This window comes from Poecilia mexicana, unplaced genomic scaffold, assembly GCF_051168715.1.
Source record: "Poecilia mexicana isolate PSO_F unplaced genomic scaffold, ASM5116871v1 scaffold_14, whole genome shotgun sequence".
NCBI classification, from domain to species: Eukaryota; Metazoa; Chordata; class Actinopteri; order Cyprinodontiformes; family Poeciliidae; genus Poecilia; species Poecilia mexicana.
The window spans coordinates 16,243,337-16,263,675 of record NW_028263383.1 but is presented as its reverse complement, the minus strand read 5'-3'; the positions used below and the strand labels follow the sequence as shown (position 1 = coordinate 16,263,675).

Sequence of the window (20,339 nt, the reverse complement as noted above, 5' to 3'; positions counted from 1 at the left end):
GCTGTTGCCATGACAATGTTTGAATTGCATAATAATCAGGTTTGAGCGAATACTTTGCAGTTTAGTGAACGCAATTCAGCAATTTAGCTTCCTGACCGCCATGAGTGTATATTTATCAAAAGTATGAACATATTACCTTTGCTATCCTTCAGACCAACCTGTTCCTGTATAATTTCCTCAGTATTTGGAGGATGGCCAAGTTATCCCACAAAATGGGGTTGATTGCTTAGAACATGATGATCTATGAAATATTCATCTGGCCGCAGAGGATGGGGGAGAAAACAGAGGAGCATGATGGGAGAGTTTCATCTGCCATCTTTTCATCTTGAACTTTATGTTGGAATGTTGTCAGATCCGATGCATCTGATTCTGAATCCGTTGTCTTTTTTTATGAAGGAAAAATTGTGGCATTCCTTCTCTGTTTGCACCCGTCGCATCTTGAGATGTAGGATATGTTGAACTGACTGGGCCAGTGCAAGACTGAACCGGTATGATAACCGCGACGAAAAGATCACGGCTTCATGCTGTCACAAGATAAAGTTAAATAATAAAAATGTGTAATGTAGTTGGTTTTATTTAAAACCCAAAAATAAGTTATTTCTACTATTGTTAGAAAGCAACAAATTATTACAGATCTATAAGGTTTTTTTTTTTTTTTTTTTTTTTTTTGCAACCAACAATTATTTTAGTTGCAAATAATTAAAATTATTTAGCCAATTAATCTGTTCGTATAAGAAAATATCGTTCTGCAGATTTTTCATTTAACCACTTGTTAAATGGTTAAGCAACAAATGGTAAACCCATTTGTTTAATGGTTAACCACTAACCATTTGTTAATGGTTAAACATTAATGGTTAATTAACCAACATCAGTATTTGCTTTTCATACAGTACTGGAAATAGATTAAAAGATGCAAATAAAAATAAGTAATATTTTATTGCCTAAAATATAATAATCATACTTCTTAGTGTACAGCTGTTGGTTATTTGTAGCAAAGGATTCATGTGTAGCTAAAGAAATGCATGTGAAAAGCTCTTTTCTCTATTTTCACCTTTTTTTTTTTTTTTTTTTTTGTTTATCTGGTGTATATATGGACAGCAAAAGGTGCCTAATATAAATAATTTCAACCAGATGAAGCTAAAACTGTTACTGAGGATTTCTGTGTAGAACATATTTTTAGACATTTTTTTTTTTTTTTTTCTTAAATTCAAAATGTGTTTTTTGTACAGTTTTGGCTTAATTACTGCTCTGAGCTTGTTTCAGCAAACGCCATATTTCAGAGTCTGTTTTCTCCATTTTAATGATTTGTTTACTAAATTAGTTGACGACTATTTCATCTCTAAAACAAATTAATTACAATGAAAATTGCTTTTTTTAAATATTCACCAACAGTATTGCTGTTCTCCTTGTATTGGCATCATGCAGACCTCCTCACATCACAGCTCCAGGTGCCTGGAAATCTATTTAAAGCTCTTTTAAATATTTACAACTTCATTGCCAACATGTACCTCTCATTTAAAATGACCCATCAGTTCAGTTAACATCAGGTATTTGAGCACATGCTGCCACAAAAAATTTAAGAGGTCACCTTTGCTTTCTGCTCCTCTAATCTGCACAACTCTGGGACAAAGCCAGATTAAGTAAATAATCCGGCAAAGGCAGAGTATTTATTTATTTTTTACAGTGAGGGACTTGGTCTCTAAAAAAGTGCTGGTTGTAGCCATGGCAACCAGACACCTATTAGTGAAATGTGTGCCAGTGCTTCTCCGTCTCCTCCAACTACTATCCTACCCCTGCGACGTCCCGAACTCCCCGACGGCTCTGTTTTTATTTAACTAAACGTGAGCAGAAGTTTTCCCTCCTCCGTTTCTCTCTCATGCGCTGTCATCAGATCAGTTCGAATCGTAAGTCAATAAAAACAGACGCCATTAATTCGCCTCGTCACGGCATCTTGTCTGCCGCCGCGCTGACTGCTGGCCGCTCTGCGTGTTATCATGACATGCAAAGTGGCGGTTATAACTGTAACGCATCGAGGCTCGCGCGCGACACGGCTGTCGTCTCCAGCTTTCCGAGCGCCGCTCAGGCAGAGGTTGGGGAGGGCGTTTTGGCTCACAGCAGTGACTAAGCAAAAAACACCGCCGGCCGCAGGACGAGCTGTGCTCCATCTTTTTGTGAAGTCGGAGCATCCCTGTTTCCCTTTAATCTACTGTAAACCATTTTATCTGCAGCCCTCTAGGGAGGAATAAACTAAAACAGAGCCGTGTGCTGCATGTTTGTTTAGGAGTGCAGAGTTTGAACAGCTGTGCTCTCTTTAGAAAGGTATGAGGATGCTGAAAATCTCCAGATTCTTGTAGTTTAGTTTCAGTGTAATGAATACTGCTACGGTCATGTGTCCTTTTAGTTTGCCATTCCTTTTTTTCTGCAGTCTTTTCTGTCAAATAGGGTTGGACGATGTGGACATAGTTTTATCACAATATTTTGTGGTACTATTGTGACGATAAGAGATTAACTATTTATTACTTCATTTGTAATGTAAGTGGGTTGCAGTGACTGCATGACACAGCAGTAATGGCCCCACAAACACAAAAACTACTCTTGAAAAACATTCCCATATGTAATATGCTTATTTAGGACAGCGGTCACACAAAAAAGTGTGATTTGTACCACCAAACTGCATTTATCCAAGTTTATTGATACTCGTATTGAACCTGAAGTCGATTAAAATAATAAAACGATAACAATCATGACTGTACAGCTTTGTTTTTGTTGGGGTTTTTTATCCTTAAGCTGCAGTATGACTTATTAAAAAAACACATTTGTTAAAACTGTTACCATATTGTGACCGTAAAATATGAGACAAATAATCTGATACAAAGATAGAGTTCCTCCACCAAGTGCTGCTATTGCTGTCTGAAGAAATCCACCTGTCCAGGTGAAAAATAACCAATTCTTAGTGCTGTCAATCAACCTTGTGTATGGCAGAGAGACATTTTAGCGTTTCAGGAGAAATGTTTATCTGCCATCATCTGTGGCCATTATAACTAGTTTTAGCATTCACGGCAGCTGCTAACGGGAAGAAGCAGTAGCTTAGCAGAGAGAGTGATGAGCAGTGATTACACAAGCATGATTAACAGTGCTAAGCCCCGCCTCCTGGCTCCTATTCGTTATTTCTAGTCAGCACTGGGAAAAGGCAGAGGAGCTTGATTTATTTACTTATCACAGATCATCCGTCTCATATTGTTACAATTTCAACAAATATGTAAAAAAAAAATGTTTTAAAGTTGCATACTACAGCTTTAATTGAAAATGTTCTTGATGACTATAAATCAAAATTCTTATATGAAATTTATCCCAATAAACGATACGATAAAAGCTCAGCCCTACTGATAAACTACCTTGTCTAGGTTTCATCTGGAGCAGCGTCTCGTTTCCGTCTGCTTGTGTCTTTAAAGTTCGCCGTGTTCCAGCGGGGCTCTCACCAGAATGCATGGTCAGGGTCGCTCCATATCGTAATTCAGCAGCAGGTGCCAAGTGCTGTAGTGTGGCTCAGCAGAAAGCAAACTAGAGCCAAGGGAGCTGGTGGCTTATTAACACTGGAGCGCTCACGTGTGAGGCTGTGTCGCTCTGATTGCTGGAAGAAACCACATGGATGTTCTTCTGAACTGATGAGCATCGATTTCCTTGGGGTGAGATTAGAGCAAACCTTTCTGGTAAAGCAAACCTGCGTCTAGGTGGCAGGAGCAGGTGAGATCTGAGTGTAATGGCCTGAATCTCTGAGGATGCTCCTGACTGATGGCCACTGTCACCATCCACCTGCTTCCAGGGGAAACATGAAATACTGAAGAGGCGCAGAGGTCTGAGCAGTTTCATTCACAAGTCACTTCTGCAGTTGAATGTTTCCAAACAAATTGGAAACATTCAGAACAATAGTTAGCTGAATTTCTGATTCTGACTTGTCATGAATAGGAGTTGAATTATTCACATGGCTGTTATTAATCGGGTCGGTCGGTCAGTCCTCTCACAGCAGAGAAAAAGGGGACAGTAGCTGATCATCAGATCTTCGCAGAGGTAGATAAGATCGGTTTTACATTAAAGTATCAGCCGATCACTGATCTCCCATGAATGAGGAAATCGGGGTTGATTTATCAGAGCATGCTTGGTAAAAATGTCGATAAAAATCCTGTATAAACAGTTTTTTATCTTATCACAGTTGTGAATGGGGAATAAGCTATTTATTCTAATAACATAGGATCCGAACTATTAGCTTCTCTAATGTTTCTGCCCTCCAGGAATAAAACGCTGCAGCATTTAACCAGAACAAAAGTCCCAGCGTCTCCTTCACCTTGAATGCATCTTCTATAGTTTTGTAGAGAACATAAGGCCAGTGTTTAGAGTCAATGGAGCCATCAGCAAAGTCAGAAAGCACTTAGCTTTGCAGTATGTTTCAGGAAGCGTAAACGTCTGTGTGACACAGCCTTGGCATTAACCTCCATAAGCTGCCATCAGCATGACCATTTAGTAAAATATATCGTGTAGATGTGGCAGAAAGAACAGCTTTGTTTAGTTACGTTTTTACTGTGTGTAGTGACTTATGGCTTTAATCTCTCCCACACCCACAGTAGGTCATCGGTTACAACATAAAAGGAGCAGAGGACGCTCCATCAAGAGTTGACACACCTGCTTTCTGTTGACTCCCTATGTCTAGATCAGGTTTCCAGACAAGTCTGCCCAGGGCTTACCTGTCAGAGGACAATGTCTTCATTAAAGTGTTTTCAGTCAAAGCCAGGATTTACCTTCGCCTCAATTGTGTGACGTTAAATAACTGCTTTCAAATACTTATCAAAATGAGAGAAAAAAATGTTTAATCTGTTTTATTTTCTTGGTGTTTTTAACCAGCCCAGCAATTTCACCTACAGGAAAAACACTACATACAGTAGAAAAGTCAAGTCGGCACATTTCAGCAACAAGTAACTAGTTATGATACAAGCAATAAACATTACATTTTGTCATCAAAATCGCCTGAAAGCCGCTTCTCCAATGAACACTCCCCACCAAGAAGCCAGAGTCGATTGGAAGATGATGGGTGTAGAGAAAACCTTTTAAAAGGTTGTGAAACACTTGAGACTGGGATGCTGGTTCACCTTCCAGTAGGATAACAAGCCTAAACATACAGCAGAGACTAGAGCAGGACGGTTTAAATCAAAGCATAGATATGTGTTAGGGTGGTCCAGTCAAAGTTTAGACCCAACTTTCACTGGGAATCTGAGCTGGGACTTGAATAGTTTTTTACAGACACACTAACCTATCTGAGTTTAAGCTGTTTTCCAAAAAGAATGGGGATAAATGAGTCTTTACATAATGCAAAGCTGGCACTGACGGACTCAGAGCACATTGACACAGGGTAAATACTAATGCCACACACACTTGCGTTTCATTTAAAACAAATAAACAAAATCCTGTCTAATTCTCATTCCATTTCTCACTCAGCATTTCCTCCAGTGTATTATAAGCCTGGCGGGCCACCAGGCTTTACTTATGCCCCCACCAGGCTAAACACTGTTTATATATTTAAATCTTTTTAAAATGTTTGCATGTTTTAAGACTATAGTTGGTGTTCAGGTATTAATCTTCACATTATTATCAAGTGATATTTTAATATTGTGAACATTTTTTAACTCAAACACGACGGGCCGCTGGATGAGTTTTCTGAGGTAAACCTTGCACACTTATGCTCTACTTCTTTTTTTTCTTTTTCTTTTTTTTTGCCACTTCACCCTCCATGTTTTAGACGTCCCCTGCTTCAGCACACCTGATTTCAATTGATTGCCGCTGAACAGACTTTTGTTGAACTGCAATCCTCTGAATCAAGTCGTGTTAAAGCAGGGAACCATCTAAAGCATGCGAGGCAGTGAGCCCCGAGGACCAGGGCTGGGGAAACACTGCTCTACTTTGTTTGTGTTGTATAAAATCTCTATTTAACAAGTTTGCTGCCACATGACAAAATGTGAAAAGCTTGTGAATACCTTGTGCGCATACCGTAAATGTGAAGTGTTACGTCATGCAGGTTAAAAAAACATCCTCTGGCTATCCGGTTACAACTTGCATTGTCCGTACCTTTGGCGTATTTTGTGCTTTAATTAGCTGCTTTCGATGATGGTCATTATCAACGAGGCTGTTGTTTTGCAAGGTTTGACATCGTCAAGGACGTTCCTCTTTTTTTTTGGTGTCATGGGAGGCGGTATCTTTAAAATCAAAGGCACAAAGCAAGGACTGTCGTTCTGGTGGCATGAAGGAATTGCAAAGATGTGTTCCTGCCTGCATCGGCGAAGCAGTCGAAGTGGGTAAACTTGTTCACTGTATGCTCAAATGAACCTAATTACAGTGTAGAGATGAACTTCCTGGAAGCTGCTGAGGTGAAACAGTCTTATGTAACTCTTGTCAATTAAAAGAAAATAAAGGCCCAATGCAGGTGCTTCAGTGCAATCACTTTATTCTCTCCAAGGATTTAAAGTGTGACCTGATAAGCGTTCATTCAGCCTGAGTAGGGCACTAGTACCCTTGGCTGCAAAAGGACGGCGCTGACTGGTTTCTTTTGTTCTTCCCCTTTTCTCCCGTCTGCCTCCACTTGAAGAATTGCAGGCTAATTTTAGTAACCCATCCATTACGTTGGGCTTGAACCTCATAAGCCTGGATCGCTTTGTGGGTTCATCAGCTGCCAGGAGCGTTTCGGTCTTGCTTTTTTTTTTTTTAGATGATTATGCTCATAAAGTGACAATTTCTTTATTCAGTCATACACACTCTACAACTAAATGCAGTAGAAATATAGAAAACATCAGCACTCAGCATTTTTATTTATAGGAAAAAGCATATATTCAATCCGAGCTCTAAACAGCAGAAGGGAAGAAACCTTGCCTAAAAATTACCTTTGTGTTGGTAGGTAATTTCTCATCAGTTGTATGTGGGGCACCACAAGGTTCAATCCTGGGTCCCCACCTATTTAATATCTACATGCTCTTGTTAGCTCAGGTTATAACAATGAAGATTAGTTACCATGACGATGTGGTTATGAGTCACTGAACAGCTTGGCACCAAAACACATTAAAGATCTCTTGTGGTATCAATCTTCCAGACCACTCGGGTCTTCTGGTTCTGCTCTGCTGTGGATCTCCAGAACCAGAACCAAACATGGAGAAGCAGCATTCAGCTGATTCAAAGACCTGGAAAACCCACCTGTTCAGATTTGCTTTGAACCATAAAAACTTAAACATTGATCAACATCTTTGACATTTGGTGACTTTATGATGTTACTTTGCCTTTTTGCTGAAATGTGCAATACAAATAAACTTATTGAAAGTTTATTTTACATTTTTAGTCAGATTTTAACCTGCTGTGCATTAGCTTGGAGCGTTTTCCGCCAGAGGCTAACGACTCAGGGAAGTGCCTCCTTAGTGGTTAGTCTTAATATTTGAACTTGCTGTCACTGTCATTTTTTGCCGTCACTGTGAATACTAGTATTACAACCATTGTTGTGCATTTACCAGGGTGAAGAGGGGCCTCCCAGTCTGGAGTACATCAAGGCCAAGGACTTGTTCCCCCAGAAGGACCTGGTGAAGGAGGATGAAAGCCTGCAGGTGAGCTGATTACTTTCCATAAAGCACATTGGCTGGAAAAGCTGTGTTGTCTGCCAACATGGTGCTTCAGCAGAGCAAAGGGCCTCATATTAAAAGGTTACTACTCGAGACATTATCCCCATTAGTCTGTTTTGTGCTTAACACAAGAAAAAGTTAACAAGGCAACCTGGTTAATGAAAAAATAATTGCATTTCAATCCAGCTGATTTACTCCGATCAGGCATCATGTACACATTCCATGTTTGTTCTATTAGTCTGACATGTGACTTTTATGTTTTTTTTGTAAACATTCCTACAAATGAAAGAAATACTGCTTTTTACGCCGCTTTTTAAATTAACGAACTCTTTAAAATCTTTTCCTAGCAGCATGCTTACCCTACAACACTAAGAACAGCAGCACCAGCGTCTAGTGAAATGCTGCCTCCTCCTGCTGTAAGCCATGACATCACTGAGTGATGGCGCTACATCTGTTCTGCTGCTGTGTCGGACAGCCGTTTTCTAAAATAATCTGATCAGTTTATTTTTGGCTGGGCGGTGAATGCCTGCGCATCACACGCAGGATTATGAGTGAGCTGCCAGCTGTCATTCAGATGGGTAAAAATTGATCAGTCTTATCTTTTTTTCTCTCTCTCTATTAAACTTTTTTTTTTTTAAACAAAGGTGTTTTAGCCCAGATTTGCTCTGAATAGGACTTAATACTTTTAATACAGATGCACAGATCAGACCTTTGTGGCTGATTTCTGACCTCCATTTTTTGTGGCCCTGTGACCTATTTATACTGAGTTTAGCTGACCCCAGTTTCTCTAAACGCATTATGTTGCAATAAAGCATAGTAAGAGGATTCAACATGATTGGACTTGGACATTTTCAGCATCAATGCGTCATCAATCTGAAAACCTTTGAGTACAGAGGTTATTTGGTTTCTGATCATGCAGTAAGGAACAGCTCTGCTGATTCAGTTCGCCAGGTAATTTCTCTGAGCATTTTCAGCTTTGGGTCATCTGCTGTTTTTTGGGTTTAATGATATTCCTAACTATTCTGACTGAATAGTCTTAATAAATTTCTTGCACGTCATTTTTTGTCACATTTGGGTTCATTTAAAGTTCAGCTTTTATTATTGTCCAATTCCCCGTTTCATATTGTTCAACACTAAACTGTTATTTACACGATAAAACCACTTAAAAATGTTTTTAAAATGAACTACCGTGCTTTAATTCTATGTGCACAAAAGCTTTTAATAAGTATTTCTCACAGAATACTATAAATGCAAACTGTCGCTGTTCAAGGAAAATCAAACCATAAACGACTAAGGTTGAGTACACAGAAACCCAGGAAGTTATGAAGATTTCAGCGAAGATTTTAGAGATTTATTTGCAATTTTGGAGGAAGAAGTTAGATGGAGTGATGAAGAAGAGGGAGCCGGTTCTACTGAAGAAATGCAGCCATATGTTTTTAGCCATATTTTTCAGGAAGCACCAACTCCGACATTTCTGGGGAAGAAGGGTTTGAAGGTGAAGGGTTGGAGCTGGGCATCTGTCGCCTCCAAATTACTGAATAGTATCAACCAGATTTATGAATATAATAGGTATTCATCTCTAATTCAAATAATCCAGTTACTTTAAAGTAATTGGTTATTTCCAGTTGATGACCAGCAACAATAAACAGCTGAAATATGTCACCTTTCATGTTCATTTCTGAGGCTTTTTAAGAAATGCACCGTCATCCTTCTCCCCTAAAACAGCGTCTGCAGAGGTTTAAAAAGCAAGAACAAAAAACAACGAAACAAAACGGGGCAGCTGCCAAAGGCGAGACGAGAAGGATCGGTTATTCTGTTGGTGAAGATGAAGCTGAAAAACCACGATGGGTAATTTACTGTCTTCTCCCTGTGGAGTAGAGTTTGTGCTTTTAGGCTGTTTGGTTAATGGAGCCGAGCAAGGCGTTGATGGAGACCATGACAAAAGAGAGATGGACCCGCCCAGCCCTGGGTTACTCTCTGCTGGTTTTTTTTTTTTTTAGTGGTTTTAAATGGAATTATATTTTCCACTTGATTTCCAGTGGATTGAGGGGGGATATCGGCTTGTTTAGAGTTTTCATTTCTAAAGTGGCCGGCTTTGAAAGGCCTTCCAGTGAGATCGGCATCAATCTGAGGAGGTAAAAGCTTTATAATTATTCTCATCGATCTGCGTTCACACATGCAGTCACGTGTTTCATCTAACCTTTCGTGTCTCTCTTCTTTCCGTCATATGTTCTGCTATTGATTATTAGCAACATATTGATTGATATGGTAGAAAACCATGCAAAGTAATCACAACAAATCAGCAGACACACCCGTGCAAAACTAAACTTGGGTAAAATAAGTAACATTTGTGCAAAGTGAAAAGATGCAAGTAAATAAATTTGGCTAAAATAATTTTAGTCAAAAACTGATTTTGGCCATTAATTTTAGGAAGGTGATATAATCCACCTTCCTAAAAATAAAGTGGATTAAAAGAAGAAATTCATTTTTTAAAAAGGGAGATGTGCTTTTGTCTCTCGATTGTCCTCACTCGCTTCCATCATCCATCAGTTTTCCCCCTCAGACAAAATGACAGACCTCCCCTGCCCTACTTAATACTTTTCTGCCTTCCCACCTCTGAGTCTGCACATTTCGGCATGCGCTCGCTCGCTCGCAGCAGCAGCGTGTGCATGCCCTGACATGCAGGCTGCCCCAACCGGAAGTCACGACTCGCAAGTCGGCGCATTATTCATGGTTGTTTCTTTCTTCTCACTCTCTTCCTCTCTGCGCCTCTCCTGGTTTTTTCTCTTTCTTTCTCTCTCTCTCTCTTTTTTTCTGTTCATGTCTCTGCTGCTTGAAAGGCTTCGTAGAGGAAACGTGACACAGTATCCAATGCTGCGCTTGCCAGCTGCCAGTGACTCATGCGCCCGCTTTTGGAGCGCGGCTCATTTAATGCGGCTCCAAGTCTGTACAGCATGTTAACTATGGCAATCTGGGCAGGACGTGTTGGGTGTCTCCCCACACCAGAGAAACAATCGGATTCAGAGGGTGCAGAATTGCATTTCGGTCGCATGCTGCCAGCAGCAATGTTGCTGCGACAATGCTTGTGTGCCGTGCTTTTCATTTTATCGATACTGTAGATCGATGAAATGATCTGCAGTATCATTTTACTGTAGATCCCAACACTTTGACTATGCGAGTCTGCAGATTGTCTCCATTTTATATCAGCAGGTTTTAAGTAAACAGTCTGGAAAAGTATAAAACTATTTTTAAATTTATTAAATTCCAGAATTTATTCTGGTCTTGCGACAAATGGCACGTAGCAGCATGTTGGAGAACCTCTGATTAGTTATTGTTGAAGACTTTTGTTGTGTTTTTGCTTGAGGCGATGCATGTTTGCACAATTATTCCCTCTGGAATTTTACTCGGAGTTTTTATATTTTACTTTCAGACAGCTGTTGTGATGTGTAACCATGGCAACAAGGTATTGGCAGATGATTAGCATTCCAAAAGCTCAAATAGTACCTGAACTTTGACCCCAAATCCCAGAGGAATTGAAAAGGATGCAGAGCAGGAACAAAGAGTAGAGAGCGAAGGAGGAAGTTCAAACTATCGTTTACCAAAAATAATGGGCAAAGATTATATTCTCATCTCAAATGTCTCAATAGAAAACGATAGGGACGCATCAAAAGCAAATGAGGTGGATTAGCAGTTCTTACCAACACCTGATGTCATCCAGGGCATGTTCCTGTGAAATATTTTCTCTGCATGTTGGCATGTCATGACAGCCATAATGTTGTCATACAGAAACAGTCTTCAGTCAGAGGCCTCTTCAGGGCTGTTACGAGACTGACTGCTACTGGAGAGCCTTTCCAACCCACTGCATCAAAATCCACAAAGACTCTGAAGATGCTTTGATAATATGAATTATTATATATGAATTATTATAAATAGGTTAATTTCCCTTTGGGATAAAGTGTTTTTGCTGGATCCGTCTTTTGTTGCTTCTAGTTTCTCAAAGCTAATCTCTCTAGAAATATCTGTAGTAAATCCATAGTGGAATTTTGTTTTCATCCATTTCAAATTTGCTGCAGAAGTGTTGGGAAATTTGAAAATGTGAGTCTGGACGGATTTGTAAAAAAAATAAAAATATGGGGAAAACCTGACACCGGCTCTGCTTGTGTGCAGGAACATTTTCATCTTCAGTCACTTCAAAGCTAGTCCAGTACAGGTATTATTTCTATATTTAAAAAAAAAGCGTTTGAAATGCTAATGAATTTTTAATCTTTAATATTTACCCGTCCTGCGTTGCTTTTGGGGGGTAGAGGGGGAGTTGCTGCTGCCTATATTTGGCTCTGATGTTCTGCTGTAGAGCACTATGTGCTCCATTTCCCAGGTTAAGCTGGACTCTGTTTCTCTGTCTGGACCGACTGATGGGTGCAGGATCTGTTCAGACCTGAAGCAGGTGCACAGCAGATGTCAGGGGGTTCTCTAACACACAACTTTAACAAACTAAATAAAACGCCATCCAGTATGCTTAACAATTTATTTGAAATTCTTTGGAGACTTTTCATATCTCATATCCATTTTTTTCCCCTTTTTATGATTTTGCTTGCCATACTTAAGAGCCTTAAGCAAAATTGCTTGTTTGTAGTTTTGCTTAATTCCTGTAAAGTGTCTGAGTGTTTCAGAAAAGCACTATACAAGTAAAATCTATTATAATTAATAGTAGTAGTCGTACTAATTCAGTACAGTTTTGCTCTGCCTGACTTCTCTCATAATCCCCCCATCTGCCTCGCTGCATGCAGTCTTTTTTATCGTGCTCCGGTCACTCCAGCTCTGTGTGACTCAGCAATACATGCTAATGCAGAATGAGGTAATGTTGTCTCCAAGCAACGCCATTGTCCTCGCCAGCGGAGACTAAACAAGATCTACGTTGCCATTCATGCTCCCCAGTGACGGGAAAAGTTGTTTAAAGGAGACTGAACCCAAGCGATACCAGCCTCCCTGAGCTTTCCAGCGATTTCTAATCCTCCAGTAACATTCAGCGCTGAACTAACAATTGTTTGAAAGGGGAGGTGAGAAGCCGACCCGTGTGAAGGTAATTGAAAGCTTCAGATTATCCCATTACTTCGAAGTTGGCAGATGTAACTGTGTGACACATTCACCGGCTCGGCTTTTAGAGACAATTCCCTGGCTAAAAGTAAGAAGGCAAAAAAAAAAAAGTTCTATTGACCTCTTCTAGAAACCAATTACCTTAATGTAGCGTCGTACTGCAGCCAAAACCAGGCCTTGGCTGAGACTGTAATAAAATGAGTAGAAGTAAGAATGTTAATGGAAGGCCTGGGATCCAGTCCGGCAGCCCTGCCTCTTGTTTGTCGACCCATTCAGGCTCGGCTACAGGCCCTTCACGCTCACAAAGGTTCCTCTGTAAGACCACAGGCTGGTCTAATGGGACACTTTAGTCGGCTTTATTGTCTTTGGTTTGATTAGTGGAGGTTTTGCTTTACAGAAACTCGAAGCCATGCAGAAGTGTTCAGTGAAATGGGAGTAGTAGAAATACTACATGTTTTCCAAAAAGTTATGTGTAAAAAAGAAAGTCTAATTCTGGTTTCCAAACCAGAGAATTTTCTTCCACCTGGTTTCTGGTCTATCTCGAATAAACACATTTTTCATTTCAAGCTCCTGCTACTGATAATAATTTGATGCTGACATGTTGAAGGTTTCCTTATTTATGAAACCGTTACTAAAATGTAACTTCACAAGATGCTCAACATTCTTCGTTTTGGTTTCCTGTTTTTCGTGTTAAAGAGCTCATAAAATCCTTCTTGTAATTAAAATAAATAAAGGCAACCTGACCCTAATATTTCACCATAGAGTCGACCTGAATTCAAAGTCCAAATAAGCAGAAGCTGTAAAACACGCTTGTCAAACAAGAACAACTGGGTGCGCTGACATCACTCTGGTCTACGGAAACCCAAGGAGTGAATTGGAAAATTAAACCGTCAAAACTTTGATATGTTAGCAGATGTAACAGAGTGTTTGGCGAACATGTGCAGCGATGAGGCTTTTAACCCGCTCCAACATCCCTTTGTGTTCACTCAGGTACCATTCCCAGTTCTTCAGGGGGAAGGAGTGGAATATCTCGGCCGTGCCGACGAAGCCATCATCGCCATTTCCAACTACAGACTCCACATCAAGTTCAAGGACTCTGTCATCAACGTGAGTTCTCGTCTCGGAGGAGGAGCTTGCGGATTTGTTTGCTTCTGTACAAACAACCTGAGCGTCTGCAGTGCCACGCCACTGCGGAGGCCAATAGCGGCGGGGAGGAGGGTTCGGTGTTCAGATTGGACGCACGCAGGCGTTTCACCCCACTGTTTTATAAACGCACAGCCGAGCTAACGAGGTGAATGAAGCGGAGGAGTTTACACGGAGGACTTGCTGTAAACCAGGGGTTTCGGCATAGTTTGTTGTAGCGACGTCGTACCGCAGGAGTTGCAGGCTCCCCTTTGATCTACCGGCGAAGAGGGTGTAACGTGACATCCAAGTGCTACAGCCCGGCCCCTGCTGGCGCTGCCGTCCACTCCTGTTGACGTCAAGCCCTTGCTCAAACACAAGTGAGCGTATTGTTTGTCCTCCCTGGCAGTCGGATTTCTCCTCCTTCCCAAATCGTGGTCAAGTTTTCCACAAGGGTTCTGGAAGCAGAGGAGAGTGGAGTGCAGAGGCCCCGACCACCTGGGCATTAAATATTCTCCTTCAGAAAGAGAATAAGTCACCGTCTAACCGTGCCCACACAACTGATTACCCAACCACTCAGACTCCTGCCTTGACCCCCAGCTGCACAGATGAACTCTGTCTGAAAGCCAGCAAGCCACAACCTCTCACCCACGTCCTTTCACAACTTCACCCCGTCCTCCCAAACCGTTTCTGCCCTTTGCTCCCCCTCTTTGTTTGTCTTTCTTTCTCACCATGATCCATGTTTGATTTGGACATGAGCCGCTAGTAGCACGTCCACTCGGTTAGCTTTCATCTTGCACTCTTTTGTTGTTTTTTCTTTCCTTTTTAACTCTTCATTTCCGTGTTGTCTTCTAAGCTTTTTGGGGTTTAATTTTTTTATTTTTTCCCATTTCCTCCTGTCTTGTGTGTCTCCTCTCCCTCCCTTCCTCTCTCTCTGTGTGTGTGTGTGTGTGCGCTCCATGGTGGCTCTGTGTTTTAGACCTACCCTGGTGTGGACAATGAGATCTCTGTGAGTACAATACGATAAAACACATCCCTCTGTCACAGATTAGACAGCTCTGTCATTCAGCCCGTCACTCTGTGTGGTTATGAAGCACTAAACACAAAGTGTCTCTTACATCCAGCTGAGCTGGTGATCAACCTTTAATTTTCTGCCAGATTGTGATTCAGGAATAATCTTGAAGTTTATTTATCTTTTAATTGCTGGTATTCTGACTATAAATTATGTTTAAGTATTTTCCCAGTTCTGATGATTTATTAGTTGATTTTTTTTAAGAAGTTTTGACACTTCAGAGTCAGACATGAGGGGGGGGAAAGCTGTTGGTAAAAATAAGCAATGAATCAGTTAATAATATGATAAATTAAAACAAGCTCCATAATTTCCATTCTGATGATTAATATCTTTTGAAGGGCAGTTTTATTTACAGAGACTTCATAGTCAGTTTTATTTATGGTTTTGATTGTAAGTGACTTATTTCCTTTTTATCTATGGTTGGTTGTTTTTTAATGTGTAAAAATTTTTCCAATTAATGCAGCAATGGTGTCCCTTACCAAATTAAAGTGTATCGGTCTGTTTTTATTTATTTTTTGTTATCATTTATCACAATAATTGCTTGGACAATTTATTACCTAGTAAAATTTGTTACCGTGGCAGGTCTAGATGTTTATGGGGAAATTTGTGATTATTTTTGTGCAGAAGTTTTCTTTGCTTTGTGGGCTGATATCATGTGCTCTCTGTCGCCCCCTACAGGTGCCGCTCAGGCTGGTAGAAAGTGTGGAAAGCAGAGATATGTTCCAGCTGCACATCATCTGCAAAGACTCCAAAGTTGTCAGGTAGGAAGGAGACGATGGTCGCTTCATATTAGACGGCCTCTCATGTGTTAGCGGTGGAAGTTTAAACATTGTGCAAAAGTTGTTCCGTTTATTCTGTTGTTCTTCTTTTAGATTAAATCCAACAATGTACTCCTGTCTTGTTTTAGCGCCGTGTGAGAAACCCGACTGACTTCTCCCATTAGTTTTTCTCTGTTTAATCGTTCCCTCTGCTGCTGAAAGGATGTGTGACGGAGCACTTGAGTTTAATCCAATTCATTACGTTTCTGTTAAATCGATGCTTCCCCATCAGTTGTTATTTGACCTGAGACTAAAGATAGACGGCTAAATCTGGCTAACTAGTGAAGGTGGAAACAGGCCATTTGCTGAAAGAACATCATATTTTGAGCGGTAATTAAGTCAAAACTGTACAAATTTTGCATTTAAGATTAAATTTTTTTTTTTAAATTTGTAAATGTGTTGTACCCAAAACTTAAGTGGCATAGTTTTAGCTTCACCCAGTACAACTTTTATGGACAAAACAATCTATTAATCACTTTTGTTATCCAATTATTAATTTGTTAAACGAGAAAACAGTCAATGTTGTATTGATGAGTGAAGCAGAAAGGGCCGAACTTTTCACAGACTGATGTTAGGAGTGTTTCTCATCCTTTGCTACAAATGATCAAGTGTGAACTAAAGTAACGCTATGTTGTTGCATTTTAGGCAGTAAAATGTTTATTTTCTTTAAAAATAGAATTTTAATATTGTGTAAAAAAAAAAAACTTAAATGAAAAATCAGAGTAATTGCTAACTGAATAAATCATTAATCTTGCAACCTTTTCTTTACGCTTTTCTTCTAGTTCCTAATGCTCACTGTTGCGCAACAATATTAAAAACAAAGATGTTCTCTCTCAACTAAACCGGGGATTCTCCACAGATGCCACTTTGCGACATTCAAGCAGTGCCAGGAGTGGGCGAAGCGCCTGAACCGGGTCATAGCCCACCCGTCCCGGCTGGAGGACCTGTTCGCCCTGGCCTACCACGCCTGGTGCCTCGGCGCCAGCGCAGACGATGAAGACCAGCACGTTCACCTCTGCCGCCCAGGTCGGCTCCACCAACCCAACGACATAGAGTTTAAAGAAAATGTTGCCAGTTTGGGACTGTTTAGTGTTTACCTGTGCTGTGTGTGTGTGTGTGTGTGTAGGAGACCATGTGCGTCACAGGATGGAAATGGAGGTCAGGCGTATGGGCTTTGACACGCAGAACGTCTGGAGAGTTTCTGACATCAACTGCAACTACAAGTACGTTTGTGTGGTTGTGAGCAGCCGTGATGCTGCTGCAGCAATAAATGTTGTGTAGATGAAATATGGAGAGGAGGATGACGCTGTAAAAACAGTCCAAGAAAACCTTCCTGCTTCCTGAAAAAGGTCAATCAGTTCGTCCACTGAACTGAACAAATTTCATCATTAATTCACAAACACAAACTCTTGCAACACGTACTATACACGAGGGAAAAGTATTAAACTCTTGTATGAAACTGCTCTCTCTTCAATAATTACAAATAAAATTTATATTTACATATATATTAACAATGTAAAACGTGAACAATATATAATTGTCCTCATTACTAATGTACAAGACTTAACAACAAATGAACAATATGTCAGGAGAGTTGATGGTTCTAAACCATTTTTACTTTATTTACAAGTCCATGACTTAGTTTCTGGTTTACATATTTTATGAGATTTCCAGTTAAATTTATGATCCACTAGAAATTTAACTTGATCTACTCGTTCCGCCAAGTTTTAATCCATGGATATCAAGATGGATTCGTCCATTTTTCTGTTAACAGAAATCACATATTTAGTTTTGGTCCAGTTAAATCATTCCCAGAATAAAATGTTTTATTATCTACGAATAAGATAAATTATAGCATATTCAGAAATGTTAATGTACAAAAGGCCGATAACTGGTTTCAAACTGGGAAATGAGAAGAATAAGGCTCTAGTTTCTTCATATGAGGTCGATGATTATCGTGCCCCTCTAGTTCCCAGCGTGACCAAACTCTGGTTTTATTTTAAGTTTTCTCCAAATCCTTTCGGTTAAACTGCGGTTTGGAAACTGACGCTTGGAAATAATCCTGTATGAAAGGTCAGTCTGCTCACAGAGCATCCTGTTGAGGGAGACGGACACGCAGGACAACGGGCTAATTAAACAAGCTGCAGCCTGCTGAGTCCCGTGACTCAGCACTCCATTTCACTTTCATCCCTACTAATATCCACACAGCCTGTCTGTCCCTCAGCAGGTGGAGAGGAACTGGAGAAAGAATCACGAGAGAGGAGAGGCGACTGGAGACAGATGGCGTTAGGCTGAGAGGCATTAATGCCGCGTTAGAAACTGCGAAGCCCTGACCCGCTGCTTCCCCTGCAGGTTGTGCTCCAGCTACCCGCAGAAGCTCCTGGTTCCCATCTGGATCACCGACAAAGAGCTGGAGAGCGTGGCTTCCTTCAGGTCCTGGAAGAGGATCCCCGTGGTGGTGTACAGGTAAGCCGACCGGCGCGGCCTCGGACGTCTGCGGCTCGCACGTGGCAGCGCGCGTTTGACCCTGCCGCTTCGTGTTCAAGGCACCAGAAGAACGGGGCGGTCATCGCTCGCTGCAGCCAGCCCGAGATCAGCTGGTGGGGCTGGAGGAACACGGATGACGAGTACCTGGTGACGTCCATCGCTAAGGCCTGTCACATGGACACGGGAGCCAAGGGGACGGCGACGGTCCGGCAGAGAGGGGAGGCTCCCGACTCGTGCGACAGTGACTTTGGTAAACCTGCTGTGTGTGGATCCGTAGATGTCGTCATGTTGCAGCTGGTTTGAAACTGGAGGGACTTGGATACAGTTTTGTATAATTTAAAGTATTGGATTTCAATCATTACTTTTCTCCAAAGTACATTAGAGTTAAATTATTCATCAAGTAGCTCAATGAAAACAGATCCTTTCTTTTGTAACTCTTCTTCGTCTCTTTAAATGTTTCTAAATGAATTATCTTACAAAATAGATGCATTTTATGCAAAACAAAGACGTAAGCATGAAGTGGCAAAAAAGATGGATAAAATCTGAAAAGCGTGACACGCATATTGCATTGTGGTCCATTTAGTTTAATGCCTCCAAATCCAGTTCTGCTTATTGCATTAATATTTAGACCTTGGATCAATACTTTGATGAGTTACCTTTTGGTGCAATGACGGATAAAAAAGCTTGAATGGTGAATTCAGTCATGCGTCGTGTTGGTAGGCTCCACTTTAACCTGCCTGTGTCGCTCTCTCTCCAATTAAATACAACATGAAGCTGCGTTTGTAGTTTTGTTTTTACGAGCTTCAATTTAAAACCAAAACTTGCAGCGCTGTGTTCATATATTCAGTTTCTATGACTATTAGAAATGAATTATCAGCAGAATTTGCAAAGGAAACAATTCTTTGAGTCTTTCAGGCTTAATTTAGTGTCGCCAGCTTTACTTGGAGCAAACTCACTTGGAGTCCCACAATAATTACTTCTCTCCAGCACAAGTAGCTTTTGGAGGCATGCCTCTTGTGATTGGCATCAGGAGGAATTATTGATTGATTTATTGTTTCCTCTGAGGGTTACAAACAGACTTTGCTTCTCTTCACGACGTCCACAGCGTCTCTCTGTTTCCCTGCTTCTCGTCTCCCCCTTCGTCCCGCCGCCAGGCTTCACTCAGCTCTGTCGTCCTTCCCGTTTCCCCTCAGACTCGTCGCTGACGGGCGGCTCTGGCTGCGACGACAGCACGGTTCCCCAGAAGCTGCTGATTCTGGACGCCCGCTCCTACACCGCCGCTGTGGCCAACCGAGCCAAAGGTGGCGGCTGTGAATGCGAAGGTTGGTCTGATGAGCAGGATTTCCTTCTTAAAACTCTGCCTGTGATACTTCAATGCATGGTAGAGTTCAGCCTTTTGAGGCCCTTGAACATTTTCTTAAATGTTTAAAGCTTTGAAAGTTAAGAAAATTAATTGATTAATAACATCACTAGAGTGATTAATGTGATTTAAATTTTTTTTTTCCATCAACTGACGGCACCAATACATACAGATGTTGTCTATATCTTCCAGTAAAGCTTTGACGTAAATGTGCTGTTATTTTTAGAGTACTACCCCAACTGTGAAGTCATGTTTATGGGAATGGCCAACATCCACGCCATCCGCAACAGCTTCCAGGCTCTGCGGGCCGTCTGCAGTCAGATCCCAGATCCGGGAAAGTAAGTCGATCCGTTTGACCTTTCTCCATCTCGGCAGCTCTGCCCTCGTTTGCGCCTCCCTCTCCTGTTTTGATGCCAACGGTAAAGCGACACCGCTCCGACATGAGAGCGAAGCCACACAGAAGTTCCTGTTCCCGCTGGGCTAACCCGCCGTCCGTCTGCACACATCGATCCGTACCCGTTTAAATTTTTATTTGTTCGGTTTTCTGATAATTCAGCTGCTGAAACATCATATTGTAAAGCTTGTTTTTTTTTTTCTTCATGAGTTTTTAGCTCAGAGTCTCTGTGGTTAATTATGATGATCTAAAAATTCACTCCAAGTGAACGCAGAGTAACTTAATCCGATGTATCCGTATAGATACTCCAGAGGCCTTTACTACGTGATTAGTGAGGTTTTTATTG

At 41.1% G+C, this 20,339-nt stretch overlaps 1 protein-coding gene across 3 annotated transcripts in view; it reads left to right on the top strand.

Moving 5' to 3' along the window:
• mtmr4 (myotubularin related protein 4) overlaps positions 1-20,339 on the top strand; it is a 45,394-nt gene that overhangs the window by 16,996 nt on the left and 8,059 nt on the right. For all 3 annotated transcript variants that reach the window (XM_088012273.1, XM_088012274.1, XM_014989059.2), the window contains 9 exons: positions 7,542-7,631; positions 13,731-13,847; positions 15,613-15,695; positions 16,612-16,778; positions 16,879-16,975; positions 18,105-18,218; positions 18,299-18,489; positions 19,433-19,561; positions 19,826-19,937. In XM_088012273.1, the coding sequence (XP_087868399.1) occupies positions 7,542-7,631; positions 13,731-13,847; positions 15,613-15,695; positions 16,612-16,778; positions 16,879-16,975; positions 18,105-18,218; positions 18,299-18,489; positions 19,433-19,561; positions 19,826-19,937 (1,100 nt within the window). The remainder of the gene's footprint in view (positions 1-7,541; positions 7,632-13,730; positions 13,848-15,612; positions 15,696-16,611; positions 16,779-16,878; positions 16,976-18,104; positions 18,219-18,298; positions 18,490-19,432; positions 19,562-19,825; positions 19,938-20,339) is intronic.